Here is a 15,085-nt window from a genome sequence, read left to right on the forward strand (position 1 = left end):
AAGGACATATCTGCTAGACTGGGTATGCAGCAGGTGGTGAGGGAACCAAGAGGGAAAAACATACTTGACCTCGTCCTCAGCAATCTGCCTATCACAGATGCATCAGTCCATGACAGTATTAGTAGGAGTGACCACCGCACAGTCCTTGTGGAGACAAAGTCCTGTCTTCACATTGTGGATATCCTCGATCGTGTTGTGTGGCACTACCATCGTATTAAATGGGATAGATTTTGAACAGATCTAGCAACTCAAAAGTGGGCACCTATGAGGCGCTGTGGGCCATCAGCATCAGCAGAATTGTCTGCACCTCAGGGCCCAGCATATCCCTCACTATTCCAAGCCTGGTTCAATGAAGAATGCAAGAGGGCATGCCAGGAGCAGCACCAGGCAGACCTAAAAATGAGGTGTCAGCCTGGTGAAGCTACAACCCAGGACTACTTATGTCTCTAACAGCGTAAACAGCATGCAATAGACAGATGTTATGACCAGGTGAGAAAGGTGTCTAGGGGTCCCTTTCAGCCTTCACGTGGTCTTACTGTGACAGGGTTTGATTTTAAACACATTGTGTTTTGAGCTGCCTCTTGGTGAATTCTTGTTCACTGCTTTCCAATTATAAAGCAAATAAATGAGCAAAAACAAGCTTTCTTAGGTTTAAACAAGAAAAGCAAGATTTATTAAACTTAAACTCTAATTCGGTTAACGTCTACGGATACACAACGCGCCCACTCTAGCATGCATATATAGGATAAACACATGCAGATAGGGACAGAAAAGAGAAGAAAAGTAAAGTGGAGAGGTTTGAGACAATATCTGAAGAGTTTCTTGTTACTGTGCTTTGAACTCACTGTAGAGTCCTTGTTTGTAGGTAATTCATGCTTTTCATTGGGACTAGTATTCTTCTTAAACCTTGTTCACTGCAGGAGACTTTTCTCTCTTGGGGTTCTTGTGTCTTTAATGGATTCCAAAGCTGGTGAGAAGGAGATAAGAGCAGACAGGAAAGAGATGATCTCAATCCAGGAGGTAGAAGCTTTCTGTCCTCACTGATTTCTCCAATTTTCAACTCTCAGTCACATGTGACCATGTGTTTGTGTATTCGGCCATCTTCGCAGTTAACCTGAATGTAAGCTCCTCCACCCTCAACACCTGGTAAACAAAAGTCCATTGTGGATTAAATTGGAATAGGGAGTAGCCCCTTTTCCTTTCCAAATACTGTCTGCTCATGTGAAAAAAATGTCTTTCCAGCCAAGGATCCATTGTGGTTTTTTTTTAAACTAATTCTTTCTTTACTCCAATAACAGTTTGAAATTCATGTTCATGTGGCAAAATTAATACTCCTCATTCTTTCAGGTAGGGGCCTGCATGACACAAAGCTAAGTGATCCCACAACCAATGGATCAGATCTAAGCTCTGCAGTCCTGCTACATCCAATCGAGAATGTGATGGGCAATTAAACAACTAACAGCAGAAGGTGGTTCCACAAATATCCCCATCCTCACTGATGGTGGGAGCCCAGCACATCAGCACAAAAAATAAGGCTGAAGCATTTGCAACAATCGTCAGCCAGAAGTGCCGATTGGATGATCCATCTCGGCTCCTCCTGAAATCCCAACATCACAGATGCCAGTCTTCAGCCAATTCGATTCACTCCGTGTGATATCGAGAAACGACTGAAGGCACTGGATACTGCAAAGGCTATGGGTCCTGACATTATTCCAGCAATAGTACTGAAGACCTGTGCTCCAGAACTTGCCGTGCTCCTAGCCAAGCTGTTCCAGTCCAGCTGCAACACTGGTATCTACCCGGCAATGTGGAGAATTGCCCAGGTATGTCCTGTACACAAAAAGCAGGAAAAATCCAACCTGGCCAATTACCGCCCCATCAGTCTACTCTCAATCATCAGTAAAGTGATGGAAGGTGTCATTGACAGTGTTATCAAGCGGCACTTGCTTAGCAATAACCTGCTCATTGATGCTCAGTTTGGCTTCCGCCAGGGCCACTCAGCTCCTGACCTCATTACAGCCTTGGATCAAACATGTACAAAACAGCTGAACTCAAGAGGTGAGGTAAGAGTGACTGCCCTGGATATCAAGGCAGCATGTGACCGAGTATAGCATCAAGGAGCCCGAGCAAAATTGGAGTCAATGGGAATCAGGGGGAAAACCCTCCAATGGTTGGAATCATACCTAGCATAAAGGAAGATGGTCGTGGTTGTTGGAGGTCAATCATCTAAGCTCCAGGACATCACTGCAGGAGTTCCTCAGGGTAGTGTCCTAGGCCCAACCATCTTCAGCTGCTTCATCAATGACCTTCCTTCAATCATAAGGTGAGAAGTGGGGATGTTCGCTGATGATTGCACAATGTTCAGCACCATTCACAACTCCTCAGATACTGAAGCAGTCCATGTAGAAATGCAGCAAGACCTGGACTATATCCAGGCTTGGGCTGATAAGTGGCAAGTAACATTCGCGCCATACAAGTGCCAGGCAATGACGATCTCCAACAAGAGAGAATCTAACCATCTCCCCTTGACATTCAATGGCATTACAATCACTGAATCCCCCATTATCAACATCCTAGGGGGGTTACCAAGGACCAGAAACTGAACTGGAGTAGTCATACAAATACCGTAGCTTCAAGAGCAGATCAGAGGCTGGGAATCCTGTAGCAGGTAACTCACCTCCTGACTCCCCAAAGTCTGTCCACCATCTACAAGGCACAAGTCAGGAGTGTGATGGAATACTCTCCACTTGCCTGGATGGGTGCAGCTCCAACAACACTCAAGAAGCTCGACAACATCCAGGACAAAGCAGCACACTTGTTTGGCACACCATCCATAAACATTCGCTCCCTCCACCACCGACGCATAGTGGCAGCACTGTGTACCATTTACAAGATGCACTGCATCAATGCACCAAGGCTCCTTAGACAGCACCTTCCAACCCACGACTTCCAGCACCAAGCAGGACAAGGGTAGCAGTTGCATGGGAACACCACCACCTGCAAGTTCCCCTCCAAGTCACGTATCATCCTGACTTGGAACTATATCGCCGTTCCTTCACTGTTGCTGGGCCAAAATCCTGGAACTTCCTTCCTAACAGCACTGTGGGTGTACCTACCCTACATGGACTGCAGCAGTTCAAGGCGGCAGCTCACCACCACCTTCTCAAGGGCAATCAGGGATGGGCAATAAATGCTGGCCTAGCCAGTGATGCCCACATCCCAAGAATTAATTAAAAAAAAGAAAAATGTATCTATCACTGGATTGAAAGCTCCAATTGTCTCCCAGCATGTACAGACTTTTGGGGGAAGAACAATTCCAGATTTCCATTGCCCCTCTGAGTGCAAAAATACTTCCTGATTTCACCCTCTGAATGGCCCAGCTCTAATTTAAACATTATGACGTTATGAAGGAACTCTAAAGTGCAAATTCTGCCTTTCTTTCAGTAGTTCCAGTCCCACTCAGTTGTATCAAAGCCACAACAAAGAATAAGCTACAGCACTAAGGGAGTACCTTCACCAAACAGTCTGCAGCAGTTCAAGAAGACCCATCATCACCTTCTCAATCAGGGATGGGCAACAAATAACAAATGCTGGCCTTGCTCACAACACCTATTTCCTAAGAATCAACTTTACAAAAAGGCTGCAAACCACTTTTCACACAGGACTACTTTTTCTTCACTCATTCATTCATTCACAGAATGTCAGCATTGCAGGCAAGGTTGTTCAGGTTATTATCCTAAACCACCCTGGACAAATATGTGCTGGCTATGCCCCTGTACTTGATTGTCATATATTGCCTGCAAGTTTAGTGAGTTGAAGGAGAAGATTGATCGTCGTTTTGGCAAGAAGTTGGAAGATTGCCCCAAATTTGTGAAGTCTGGAAATGCGGCCATTGTAGATATGATTCCACACACATGGGCTTGGTTGGAGAGCTTCTCAGAATACCCAACTCTTGGACGTTTTGCTGTCCGTGACATGAGACAAACTGTGGCTGTAGGTGTGATCAAGGCAGTTAATAAGAAGGAATCTGCTGTGAAAACTACCAAGGCTGCAAGTAAAATGTTAAAGAAGTGATCACCGCTGAGCCCAAGCATTCAGCAAACCCCGTTGAGACTGACATCACAAAAACATTATTTATTGCCCCTCCCTAATTGCTCGAGGTGGTGATGGTGAACTGCCTTCTTCAATCACTGATGCAGGTACATCCAGTACTGTTAGGAAGGGAGTTCCAGGATTTTGACCCACCACCAGTGAAGGAACGGCGATATAGTTCCAAGTCAGGATGGTGTGTGACTTGGAGGGGAACTTGCAGGTGCTGGAGTTCCCAAGGGTCTGCTGCCCTTGTCCTTCCAAATAGAAAGGCCTGCCTTTATATAGTGCCTTTCATGACCTCAGGATGACCCAAAGCGCTTTACAATCCAATGAAGTGCTTCTAAAGAATTGTAATGTAGGAAACTGGGCAGCCAATTTGAAAACAGCAAGCTCCCAAACAGCAATGTGATTATGACCTGATAATCTGTTCTTGTCATGATGATTGAGAGATAAATATTGGCCAGGACACTGGGGAGAACTCCCCTGTTCTTCTTCAAAATACTGCCATGGGATCTATTACATCCACCCAAGAAGGCAGACAGTGCATTGGTTTAATGTCTCATTTGAAAGACAGCACCTTCGACAGTGCAGCACTCCTTCATTACTGCACTAGTGTTAGCCTTGATTTAAGTGCTCAAGGCATGGTACGGACCTCAAAACCATGACATTCTGACTTAGAGCTGTGAGTGCTGCCAACTAAGCCACAGCTGACACTACGCCAGGTGTAAGAGGTCATGGGTTTGGAAGGTGGTGTCTAAGGAGCCTTGACTAGTTGCTGCAGTGCATCTAGTAGATGGTACACACTGCTGCCAATGTGCGTCGATGGTGAAGGGAGTGAATGTTGAAGGTGATGGATGCAGTGCCAATCAAGCGGGCTGCTTTGTCCTGACTGGTGCCAAGTTCCTGAGTGTTGCTGGAGCTGCACATATCCAGGCAACTGGAGAGTATTCCATCACATTCCTGACTTGTGCCTTGTAGATGGCAGACAGGCATCGGGGAGTCAGGAGGTGAGTTACTCACTACAGAATTCCCATTCCCTGCTCTTGTAGCGACGGTATTTATATGGTGGTCCAGTAAAGTTCCAGTCAATGGTAACTTAGAAACATAGGAAATAGGGGCAGGAGTAGGCCAGTCAGCCCTTCGAGTCAGCTCCGCCATTCATTATGATCAAGGCTGATCATCCAACTCAGTAACCTGCTCCCGCTTTCACTCCATAACCCTTTGATCCCTTTAGACCCAAGAGCTATATCTAACTCCTTCTTGAAAACATACAATGTTTTGGCCTCAACTGCTTTCTGTGGTAGCGAATTCCACAGGCTCACCACTCTCTGGGTGAAGAAATTTCTCCTCATCTCAGTCCTGAAAGGTTAACCCCGTATCCTTAGACTATGACCCCTTCTTCTGGACTGCCCCACCATGGGGAACATCCTTCCTGCATCTACCCTATCAAGTCCTGTTAGAATTTTATAGGTTTGAGATCCCCTCTCACTCTTCTGAACTCCAGCGAATATAATTCTAACCGACTCAATCTCTCCTCATACGTTCGTCCCGTCATCCCAGGAATCAGTCTGGTAAACCTTCACTGCACTCCTTCTATAGCAAGAACATCCTTCCTCAGATAAGGAGACCAAAACCGCACACAATATTTCAGGTGTAGCCTCACCAAGGCCCGGTATAATTGCAGCAAGACATCCCTGCTTCTGTACTCCAGTCCTCTCGCTATGAAGGCCAACATACCATTTTCCTTTTTTACCACTTGTTTGACCTGCATGCTTACCTTCAGCAACTGGTGTACAAGAACACCCAGGTCTCGTTCCATATTTCCCTCTCTCAGTTTATAGACATTCAGATAATAATCTGCCTTCCTGTTTTTGCTACCAAGGTGGATAACCTCACATTTATCCACATTATACTGCATCTGCCATGCATTTGCCCACTCACTCAACTTGTCCAAATCACCCTGAAGCCTCTCTGCATCCTCCTCACAACTCACCCTCCCACTCAGTTTTGTGTTATCTGCAAATTTGGAGACATTACATTTAGTTCCCTCATCTAAATCATTAATGTATATTGTGAATAGCTGGGGTCCTAGCACCGATCCCTGCGGTACCCCACTAGTCACTGCCTGCCATTCGGAAAAAGACCCATTTATCCCGACTCTTTGTTTCCTGTCTGCCAACCAATTTTCTATCTATCGCAATATACTACCCCCAATCCCATGCGCTTTAATTTTACAAGCTAATCTCTTACGTGGGACTTTGTCAAAAGCCTTCTGAAAGTCCAAATAAACCACATCCACTGGCTCCCCCTCATCAACTCTACTAGTTACATCCTCGAAGAATTCTCGTAGATTTGTCGAGCATGATTTCCCTTTCGTAAATCCATGCTGATTCTGTCTAATTCCACTACAGTTCTCCAAGTGCTCAGCTGTAAAATCTTTGATAATGGACTCTAGAATTTTCCCCACTACTGACGTCAGGCTGACTGGTCTTTAATTCCCTGCTTTCTCTCTACCTCCCTCTCTAACTCCCAGGATGTTGATAGTGGGGAATTCAGCAATGGTAATGCCAGTGAATGTCAAGGGGAGATGGTTAGATTCTCTCTTGTTTGAGATGTTCATTGCCTGGCACTTTTGGGGCATAAATGTAACTTGCCACTTATCAGCCCAAGCCTGGATGTTGTCCAGGTCTTGCTGCATATGGACATGGGCTGCTTCAGTATCTGAGGAGTTGTGAATGGTGCTGAACATTGTGCAATCATCAGCAAATATCCTCACTTCTGACCTTAAGATGGAGGGAAGGTCATTGATAAAGCAGCTGAAGATGGTTGGGCCTAGGACACTACCCTGAGGAACTCCTGATATTCTCGGACTGAGATGATTGACCTCCAACAACCACAACCATCTTCCTTTGTGCTTGGTATGATTCCAACCAGTGAAGAGGTTTCCCCGATTCCTACTGACTCCAGTTTTGCTTGGACTTCTTGATGCCATACTCAGTCAAACGTCTGCCTTGATAACTGTAGTCATTCTTAGCTCACCTCTGGAGTTCAGCTCTTTTATCCATGTTTGGACCAAGACAGGCTAGATGCAGGGAGGCTGTTCCCAATGGCAGGTGTCACAGTCTCTGGATACGGGGTATGCCATTTAGAACCGAGATGAGGAGAAATTTCTTCACTCAGAGGGTGGTGAACCTGTGGAATTCTCTACCTCAGAAGGCAGTGGAGGTCAAGTCGTTAAATATTTTCGAGAAGGAGATAGATATATTTAACGCCAAAGGGATCAAGGGATATGGGGAGAAAGCGGGAACAGGGTACTGAAGCTTAGATGATCAGCCATGATCTTTTTTGAATGGCGGAGCAGGCCCGAACGGCCGAATGGCCGATTCCTGCTCCTATTTTCTACGTTTCTATGGTTCTAAGGCTGTAATGAGGTCAGGAACTGAGTAGCCCTGGTGGAACCCAAACTGAGCTTCAGTGAGCAGGTTATTGCTACTTCATAGCACTGTCAACAACACCTTCCATCTCTTTACTGATATCGAGAGTAGACGGATAGGGTGTAATTGGCCAGGTTGGATTTGTCCTGCATTTTGTGTACAGGACATAGCTGGGCAATTTTCCACATTACCAGGTAGATGCTAGTTTGGCACGTAAGTAGTCCTGTGTTGTAGCTTCACCAGGCTGACGCCTCATTTTGAGGTATGCCTGGTGCTGCTCCTGGCATGCCCTCCTGCACTCTTCATTGAACCAGGGTGGGTCCCCCAGCTTGATGGTAATGGTAGAGTGGGGGATATGCCGGGCCATGAGGTTACAGATTGCGTTGGAATATAATTCTGCTGCTGCTGATGGTACACAGCACCTCATGCGTGCCCAGTTTTGAGTTGCTAGATCTGTTTGAAATCTTTCCCATTTAGCACGGTGATGGTGCCGCACAAAACGATGGAGGGTACCCTCAATGTGAAGACAGGACTTCGTCTCCACAAGGTCTGTGTAGTGCTAACTCCTACTAATGCTGTCATGGATATCTGCATCTGCAACAGGTAGACTGGTGAGGACGTGGTGAAGTAGGTTGTTCCCTCTTGTTGGTTCCCTCAACACCTGCTGCAGTGAGCACAGGGGTGATGGGTGAATGGGACTTGTTAGGTCACTGGCAGAAGGGTTTTAATGACCTCAAGTTTATGGAGGGTAAAATGTGCAAGAGCAGCCAGGAGTGGGTTACAATAGTCAAATCTAGAGGTAACAAAGGCATGGATGAGGATTTCAGTAAAAGATGAACTGAGGCAGGGTCGGAGTCGGGTGAAATTAGAGGTCAAACAATTGAGGTCGAGAACAGTCTGCTCAGGCCTCAGACAGTTGTTAGGGAAAGGGATGGAGTTGGGGGCTTGGGAAAGGATTTATGGCGGGGGACAAAAAACAATGGAATGGGTCTGCCTGTAGGATGGGTAGCAGGATTAATCTGGGAGTAGGATGGTGTTTGGGATGGAACAGGGCTGGGGAGTGAGGCAGGAGAAGTAAGGGATGGCATGGGGAGGGGTGTGGGAGGGGCACCCATATTCTCACAGAGCTGGTGGCGCCCTCATATAAAGTGGAGGAATCCCATCACCACAGTCGAAGTGTCGGACTGATCTGCACTGACTTCTCTTGTACTCAGCCCTGGGACCTGACTTCAAATCGGGTGAATAAAGTCTCCTCCATCTAATTCCTGTAACCTTAAACATTCATCAACATTCGAACCACCTCCTCATGACATTCAATGGTATTACCAGCTCCTCACTACATTCTCAAGGGCAATTAGGGATGGACAATAAATGCTGGTGTAGCCAATGACGCCCACATCCCATAAACGAATGAACAAAAAAAAAATTACTGACCTACATTGGGTGCTGCTTAAGCAATACCTCAGTTTTAGAATTCTCATCTTTGTTTTCAAATCCTTCCATGGCCTTGCCCCTTCCCTGTCTCTGTATCTCCTCCAGCCCCACAACCCTCCGAGATATCTGCACTTATCTAATTCTGGCCTTTTCAGCATCCTCAATTTTAATCACTCCATCATTGGTGGCTGCGCCTTCAGCTGGCTAGGCCTGAGATCTGGAATTCCCTCCCGAAACCTCACCCCACCTCCCTATGTCACTATCCTCCTTGGGTCATTCCTCAAAACTTAACTCTTTGATCAAGCTTTTGGTCATCTGCTCGAATATCTTATCTGCCTTGGTGTCAAATTTTATTTCAAAATGCTCCTGTGATGTGCCTAGGGACGTTTCATTATATTAAAGGTGCTATATAATTACAACATGTTGTTGTTGTCCCATGACATCCTACTCCCCGTCCACTCCCATCACACTTCCCATCCCACTCGGTCACACAAACAAAGCCCAGGGTTTGCTCACGGGGCTCTCAATCCTGTTCCACATCAGTTCCATTAGCTGGGAATTGAAAGTCGAATGTTGATCCAGCAGCCTCCCACCACGCAGTCTCCAGATCGCTGCAATATTGACCATTGTAGACTTAAGCCACCGAGACAGCACTGAAATCAAACAGGACAATGTCATGTCCCCAATCCATTACCATCACCCCCGGTCACGTTCACTGTCATAACCCGTCACGGTCACCTCCCCACCCTGTCACCATCACAACCCTGTGTAGCACTGTCACACCCTGATGCTGTAACACCCCCACATAACCTGAATGCAAAAAGTGCAGTAAATAAGGTTGGTGAGTTACACGCACAAATAGCCTTGTGGGAACATGATGTAGTGGAAACACGGCTTAAAAATGGTGAGGAATAGGCACTTAAGGTTCAAGGATCTGAAAAGATAGGGCAGAATAAAAAAGGGAGGTGGAGTGACAGTACTGACTAGGGAAGACATTGCAGTGCTGGATAGGAGGATTGCCTTGAAGGGGCAAGGACAGAATCTATTTGGTTAGAGTTGAGGAGCAAAAAGGGTATGATCACACTACTGCGGGTATTCTATAGGCCTCCAAATAGTGAGAAGATAGAGGAGCAAATCTGCAGGGAAATCACAGAGATGTTTAAGAACTATAGAGTGGTGATATTGGGGAACCCAAATATCGACTGGGATAATTTTTTTTAGAGTAAAGGGAAAGGAGGGGAATGGATTTCTGAAATGTGTTCAGAAGGACTTCCTTGACTAGTGTGTTCTCAGTCCAACTAGAAAGGAGGCATTACTGGATCTGGTGCTGGGGAATAAGGGGGGCCAAGTGGACAAAGTGTCTGTTGGGAAACACTTGGATAAGAGTGATCATTGTATCATAAGGTGTAGATTAATCATGGAGAAGAGCAAGGAAGAATCTGAAGTAAAACTTCTAAACTGGAAGAGGAATAACTTCAATGGGCTGAAAGGGGACCTAACCAGGGAAAAACAGAACCAAACACTGACAGGAAAAACTGTAACTGAACAATGGGTGATCTTTAAGGAGGAAATGTTAGAAATAAACTTGCAAGGTTACAGGCATAGAGCGGCAGAATGGGACTGAGCGGATTGCTCGATAGAGAGCTGGCATGGACTTGGTGAGTCGAATTGCCTCCTCCTGTGCAGTTATGATTATGACTAAGTGTGCTGGACAGAGGTTCAGAACAGCTTACCTTGAAGAGCACGGGATTGAATCTGGCTTGTTTTCTCCCAACTGTGTGTCAATATAATAGGAAAAAGCAGATCCAGCAAGACACAGGCCTGGAAAAAAATAAATAGCAGTCAAAGAGTGATTCACAGAGCGACACCGGGAGACAGCACTGCCACGGGGGGGGGGACAAAACTCTGCCACGGGGGTGGGGGGTGGGGGGGGAGAGAGAGGAGACAAAATGCTGCAACCGGGGGGGGGGGGGGGGGGAGGGGAAAACAAAACTCTGCCACGGGGGGGAGACAACGGGGAGATATTTGATGGGAGAGTGTAATGGGAGCTTTACTCTGTATCTGACCCATGCTGTACTGCCCCGGAGTGTGTTTGATGGGACAATGTAGAGTGACCTTTATTCTGTATTCGATTTGAGAATTTTTCCGAAAAGTGAATTGGAAGCAACTTAGTCTTCACATCTTAGTCAAAAAGGCTGGAAAGCTCAGGAGCAGGAATTTTGTCTGAATTTTCAACCCCATAGCCCAGGAACACGAAGGCTTGTTGGTGTGCTGCAGCTCAACTAATTCATCACAGGCCTGTTATCATACCCAAGGCTCTCTGGCTTGCTGGGCCCATTGCCACAGCAGGCACTGCCCTAATGCATCCTCGGAAAAGGGTTAATCAGACTGTCCTGGGGTCTGCTAATCTTATATTGTTATTAATTTCACTTTACATTGTAGGAACAGTAACCTTTAGTAAGTAAGCAAGCCCAGCCAATTGAGATGCAATGACCACTATATTGTTTAACTAAGATTGACCTTAAAGCAATGGTCAGTACAGACAATAAATCTATTCCACTGCAAACTGCAGAGATAAAATCAACCTTTTTGAAGGAGATTGGTATGGAATACGTTTCCTCTAAGATGTGGGTGTGTGCGCACATACAACAACCAAGAAGGTACCATGCAGACTGCTCTGAAGTTATCCTGCTTAAACTGACAGTGGCCACGCAAAATAAATTTAACGTGCGAATTGGAACAGAGAGTTTGGATAGGAAAGATAACCCAAGCAGAAAGCTGCAATGCCTTTGAGACTTCTGACTTAACTTGCAAAGTCTGTTATACCACTATTTAATACCTGTATATTTAATAAATGTGACATCTGGCATTCAGTGTGGTCAACTCCATTGATTTGAGAAGTAAATTATGAGAAGACAAACAGTTACACCTACTCTATAATAACCATGACAGAAATGAGCTAATGTCGGGCTGTAGAAGTCGCTCTACTGTACCCCACTTTGGAAGCTTGGCAGTTGACACACCAACGTCTCATTCATACTGCAGGTCACCAGGCCCCAACTAATCAGCAAGTTCCCCAGACCATCGGTCCTCATCGCTGGCAGGGTGACCTTCAGCACTCCAAGGATGAAGTCTTCAACCTCTGGGACACAATCAAACAAACCAGATTACAGGCGAGGACAGGCAGCTAGGTATTACCACAACCCCTTTGATACTCCCCATACCGCGCAGATTCTCCCCACAGTGCGCAGATACGCCCCACACCCCGTCGATACCGCCCCACACCCCGTCGATACTGCCCCACACCCCGTCGATATTCAAAAGAATCCAATCAAAAACTTGGATTTTTTCAATCCAATCACAAAAGGATGTGATAACTGGACACTTAGAAGGATTGGGTAGAGTCAACATAGATTTATGAAGGGGATATCATGTTTAACAAACCTGTTAGAGATTTTGAGGATATAACTAGCAGAATGGATAAGGGGGAACCAGTGGATGTGGTATATTTAGATTTTCAGAAGGCTTTCTATAAGGTCCCACATGGGAGGATAGTAAGCAAAATTGGAGCACATGGGATTGGGAGAATACACTAGCATGGATTGAGAATTGGTTAATGGACAATAAACAGAGTAGGAATGAATGGGACATTCTCAGGTTGGCAGGCTGTTACTAGTGGGGTACTGCAAGTGCTGGGGCCATAGCTATTCACAATCTATATCAATGATTTGGATGTGGGGACAAATATATTTCCAAGTTTATGATGTCACAGAACGAGGTGGAAATGTGAATTGCGAGGAGGATGCAAAGAGGCTTCAAGGGGATTTAGACAGATTCAGTGGGCAAGAACATGGCAGATGGAATATAATGTGGAAAAATGTGAAGTTATCTACTTTGGTAGGAAAAACAGAAATGCAGAATACTTCTTAAATGGAGAGAGATTGGGAAGTGTTGATGTCCAAAGGGACCTGGGTGTTCTTGTTCATAAGTTACTGCAAGCTAACATGCAGTTGCAGCAAGCAATGAGGAAGGCAAATGGTATGTTAGCCTTTATTGCAAGTGATTTTGAGTACAGGAGTAAAGAAGTCTTGCCGCAATTGTACAGAGCCTTGGTGAGATCATACCTAGCATACTGTGTACAGTTTTGGTCTCCTTACCCAAGGAAGGATATACTTGTTATAGAGAGAGTGCAAAGGAGGTTCACCAGACTGACCCCTGGGATGGCGGGATTGTCCGATGAAGACAGATTGAGGAGATTGGACCTGTATTCTCCAGAGGTTAGAAGAATGAAAAGTGATCTAATTGAAGCATACAAAATTCTTACAGGGCTTGACAAGGTCGATGCAGGAAGGATGTTTCCCCTGGCTGGGGCTGGGTGTCCAGAACCAGGAAACACAGTCTCAAAATAAGCAGTAAGTCATTTAGGACTGAGATGAGGAGGAATTCCTTCACTCAGGGGGTGGCCATCTTTGGAATTCTCTACCCAGAAGGCTGTGGTAGCTCGGTCACTGAGTATATTCAAGACAGAAATCAATAGATTTCTAGATGTTAAAGATATCAAGGGATATGGGGATAATGCACGAGAATACTGTTGAGGTAGATTAGCTATGATCTAGTTGAATGGCAGAGTAGGCTCGAGGGGCCGAATGGCCTACTCCTGCTCCTATTTCCTATGTTCGTATGTCTGGTCTCTGGAAAAGATCTACCCCTCTGATGGAGATTGAGATCACTTTCAAATTTTTAAAAAATGTGTAGAATGTCAACACAGCAGTCATCCCCTGAGCTCAGTCCGTGAGAATGGGACCTCCAAGTCCACAGTGAACTCACGACCCATCTGTTCCAGGTCCCAACACTGAAGTGTGAGCGGAGCGGAGAGCAGCGGAGTGGACCTGTGGGGAGAATGTCGAGAGCGGAGCCTATAAATCGAACCCGAGGATCAAGGTCCAGTCTCTGACCTTCCGGGAGAGCAGTCCAGGTGCGCCGGAGTTTGGAAAAAAAAGTCAACAGTGACATCACAGGAAAGCTGCAAGGTCATTGGCTAGTGAGTAACTGCTGTTAGGGAATAGCTCTAAATAGCTGGCTTAGTAACTAAGGTAAGAAAGGTCTACAGTTCATTTTCATATACAGTAAGTAGTGTTTTTTAGGGAGTTCTGTACTAACGAGGACTAGGGAAGAAGGGACCTACAGTAATTGATGTTACTTGATATTAAGCATCTTCCAAAAGGTTTAATTCAAATGGTTAAGTCATGGCAGGAGAGCTCAAAGCCATGGTGTGTTCCTCATGCTCTATGTGGGAAGCCGGGAACAATTCCAGTGCCCAGGACCTGCGTATATGCAGGAAGTGTCTCCAACTGTAGCTCCTGGAAGCCCGGGTTTCAGAGCTGGAGCGATGACTGGGGACAGTGTGGAGCATCCGTGAGGCGGAGAGTATCGTGGATAGCACATATAGAGAGGTGGTCACACCGCAGGCTCAGACTCCACAGGCAGGAAGGGAATGGGTGACCACCAGGCAGAGCAAGAGGACTAGGCAGGCAGTTCAGGAATCTCCTGTGGCTATTCCCCTGCAAAACAGATATACTGCTTTGGATAAAAGCAAAATACTGCGGATGCTGGAAATCTGAAACAAAAACAAGAAATGCTGGATTCACTCAGCAGGTCTGGCAGCATCTGTGGAAAGAGAAGCAGAGTTAACGTTTCGGGTCAGTGACCCTTCTTCGGAACTGGTTTGGATACTGTTGGGGGGAATGGCCTCTCAGGGGAAAGCAACAACAGCCCAATTCGTTGCACCATGGTTGGCTCTGCTGCACAGGGGAGAAGTAAAAAAAGTGTGAGAATGCAATAGTTATAGGGGATTCACTTATAATGGGAATAGATAGGCGATTCTGTGGCTGCAAAAGAGACTCCAGGATGGTATGTTGCCTCCCTGGTGCTAGGGTCAAGGATGTCTCAGAGCAGTTACAGGACATTCTGAAGGGGGAAGGTGAACAGCCAGTGGTCATGGTACACATTGGTACAAACGACATAAGTGAAAAAAGGATGAGGTCCTAAAGGCAGAATATACGGAGTTAGGAAGTAAGTTGAAAAGTAGGACCTCAAGGGTAGTGATCTCAGGATTACTGCCAGTG

At 46.0% G+C, this 15,085-nt stretch overlaps 1 protein-coding gene across 6 annotated transcripts in view; it reads right to left on the bottom strand.

Moving 5' to 3' along the window:
* Window positions 1–15,085, bottom strand: part of si:ch211-225b11.4 (tRNA (32-2'-O)-methyltransferase regulator THADA) — a 286,781-nt gene that overhangs the window by 203,564 nt on the left and 68,132 nt on the right. For all 6 annotated transcript variants that reach the window (XM_068055469.1, XM_068055472.1, XM_068055471.1 and 3 more), the window contains 3 exons: window positions 11,954–12,102; window positions 10,694–10,781; window positions 9,477–9,613 (listed from right to left, as the gene is read on the bottom strand). In XM_068055469.1, coding sequence (XP_067911570.1) covers window positions 9,477–9,613; window positions 10,694–10,781; window positions 11,954–12,102 — 374 coding nt within the window. The remainder of the gene's footprint in view (window positions 1–9,476; window positions 9,614–10,693; window positions 10,782–11,953; window positions 12,103–15,085) is intronic.

This window comes from Heterodontus francisci, chromosome 23 (assembly GCF_036365525.1).
Source record: "Heterodontus francisci isolate sHetFra1 chromosome 23, sHetFra1.hap1, whole genome shotgun sequence".
Taxonomy (NCBI): Eukaryota; Metazoa; Chordata; class Chondrichthyes; order Heterodontiformes; family Heterodontidae; genus Heterodontus; species Heterodontus francisci.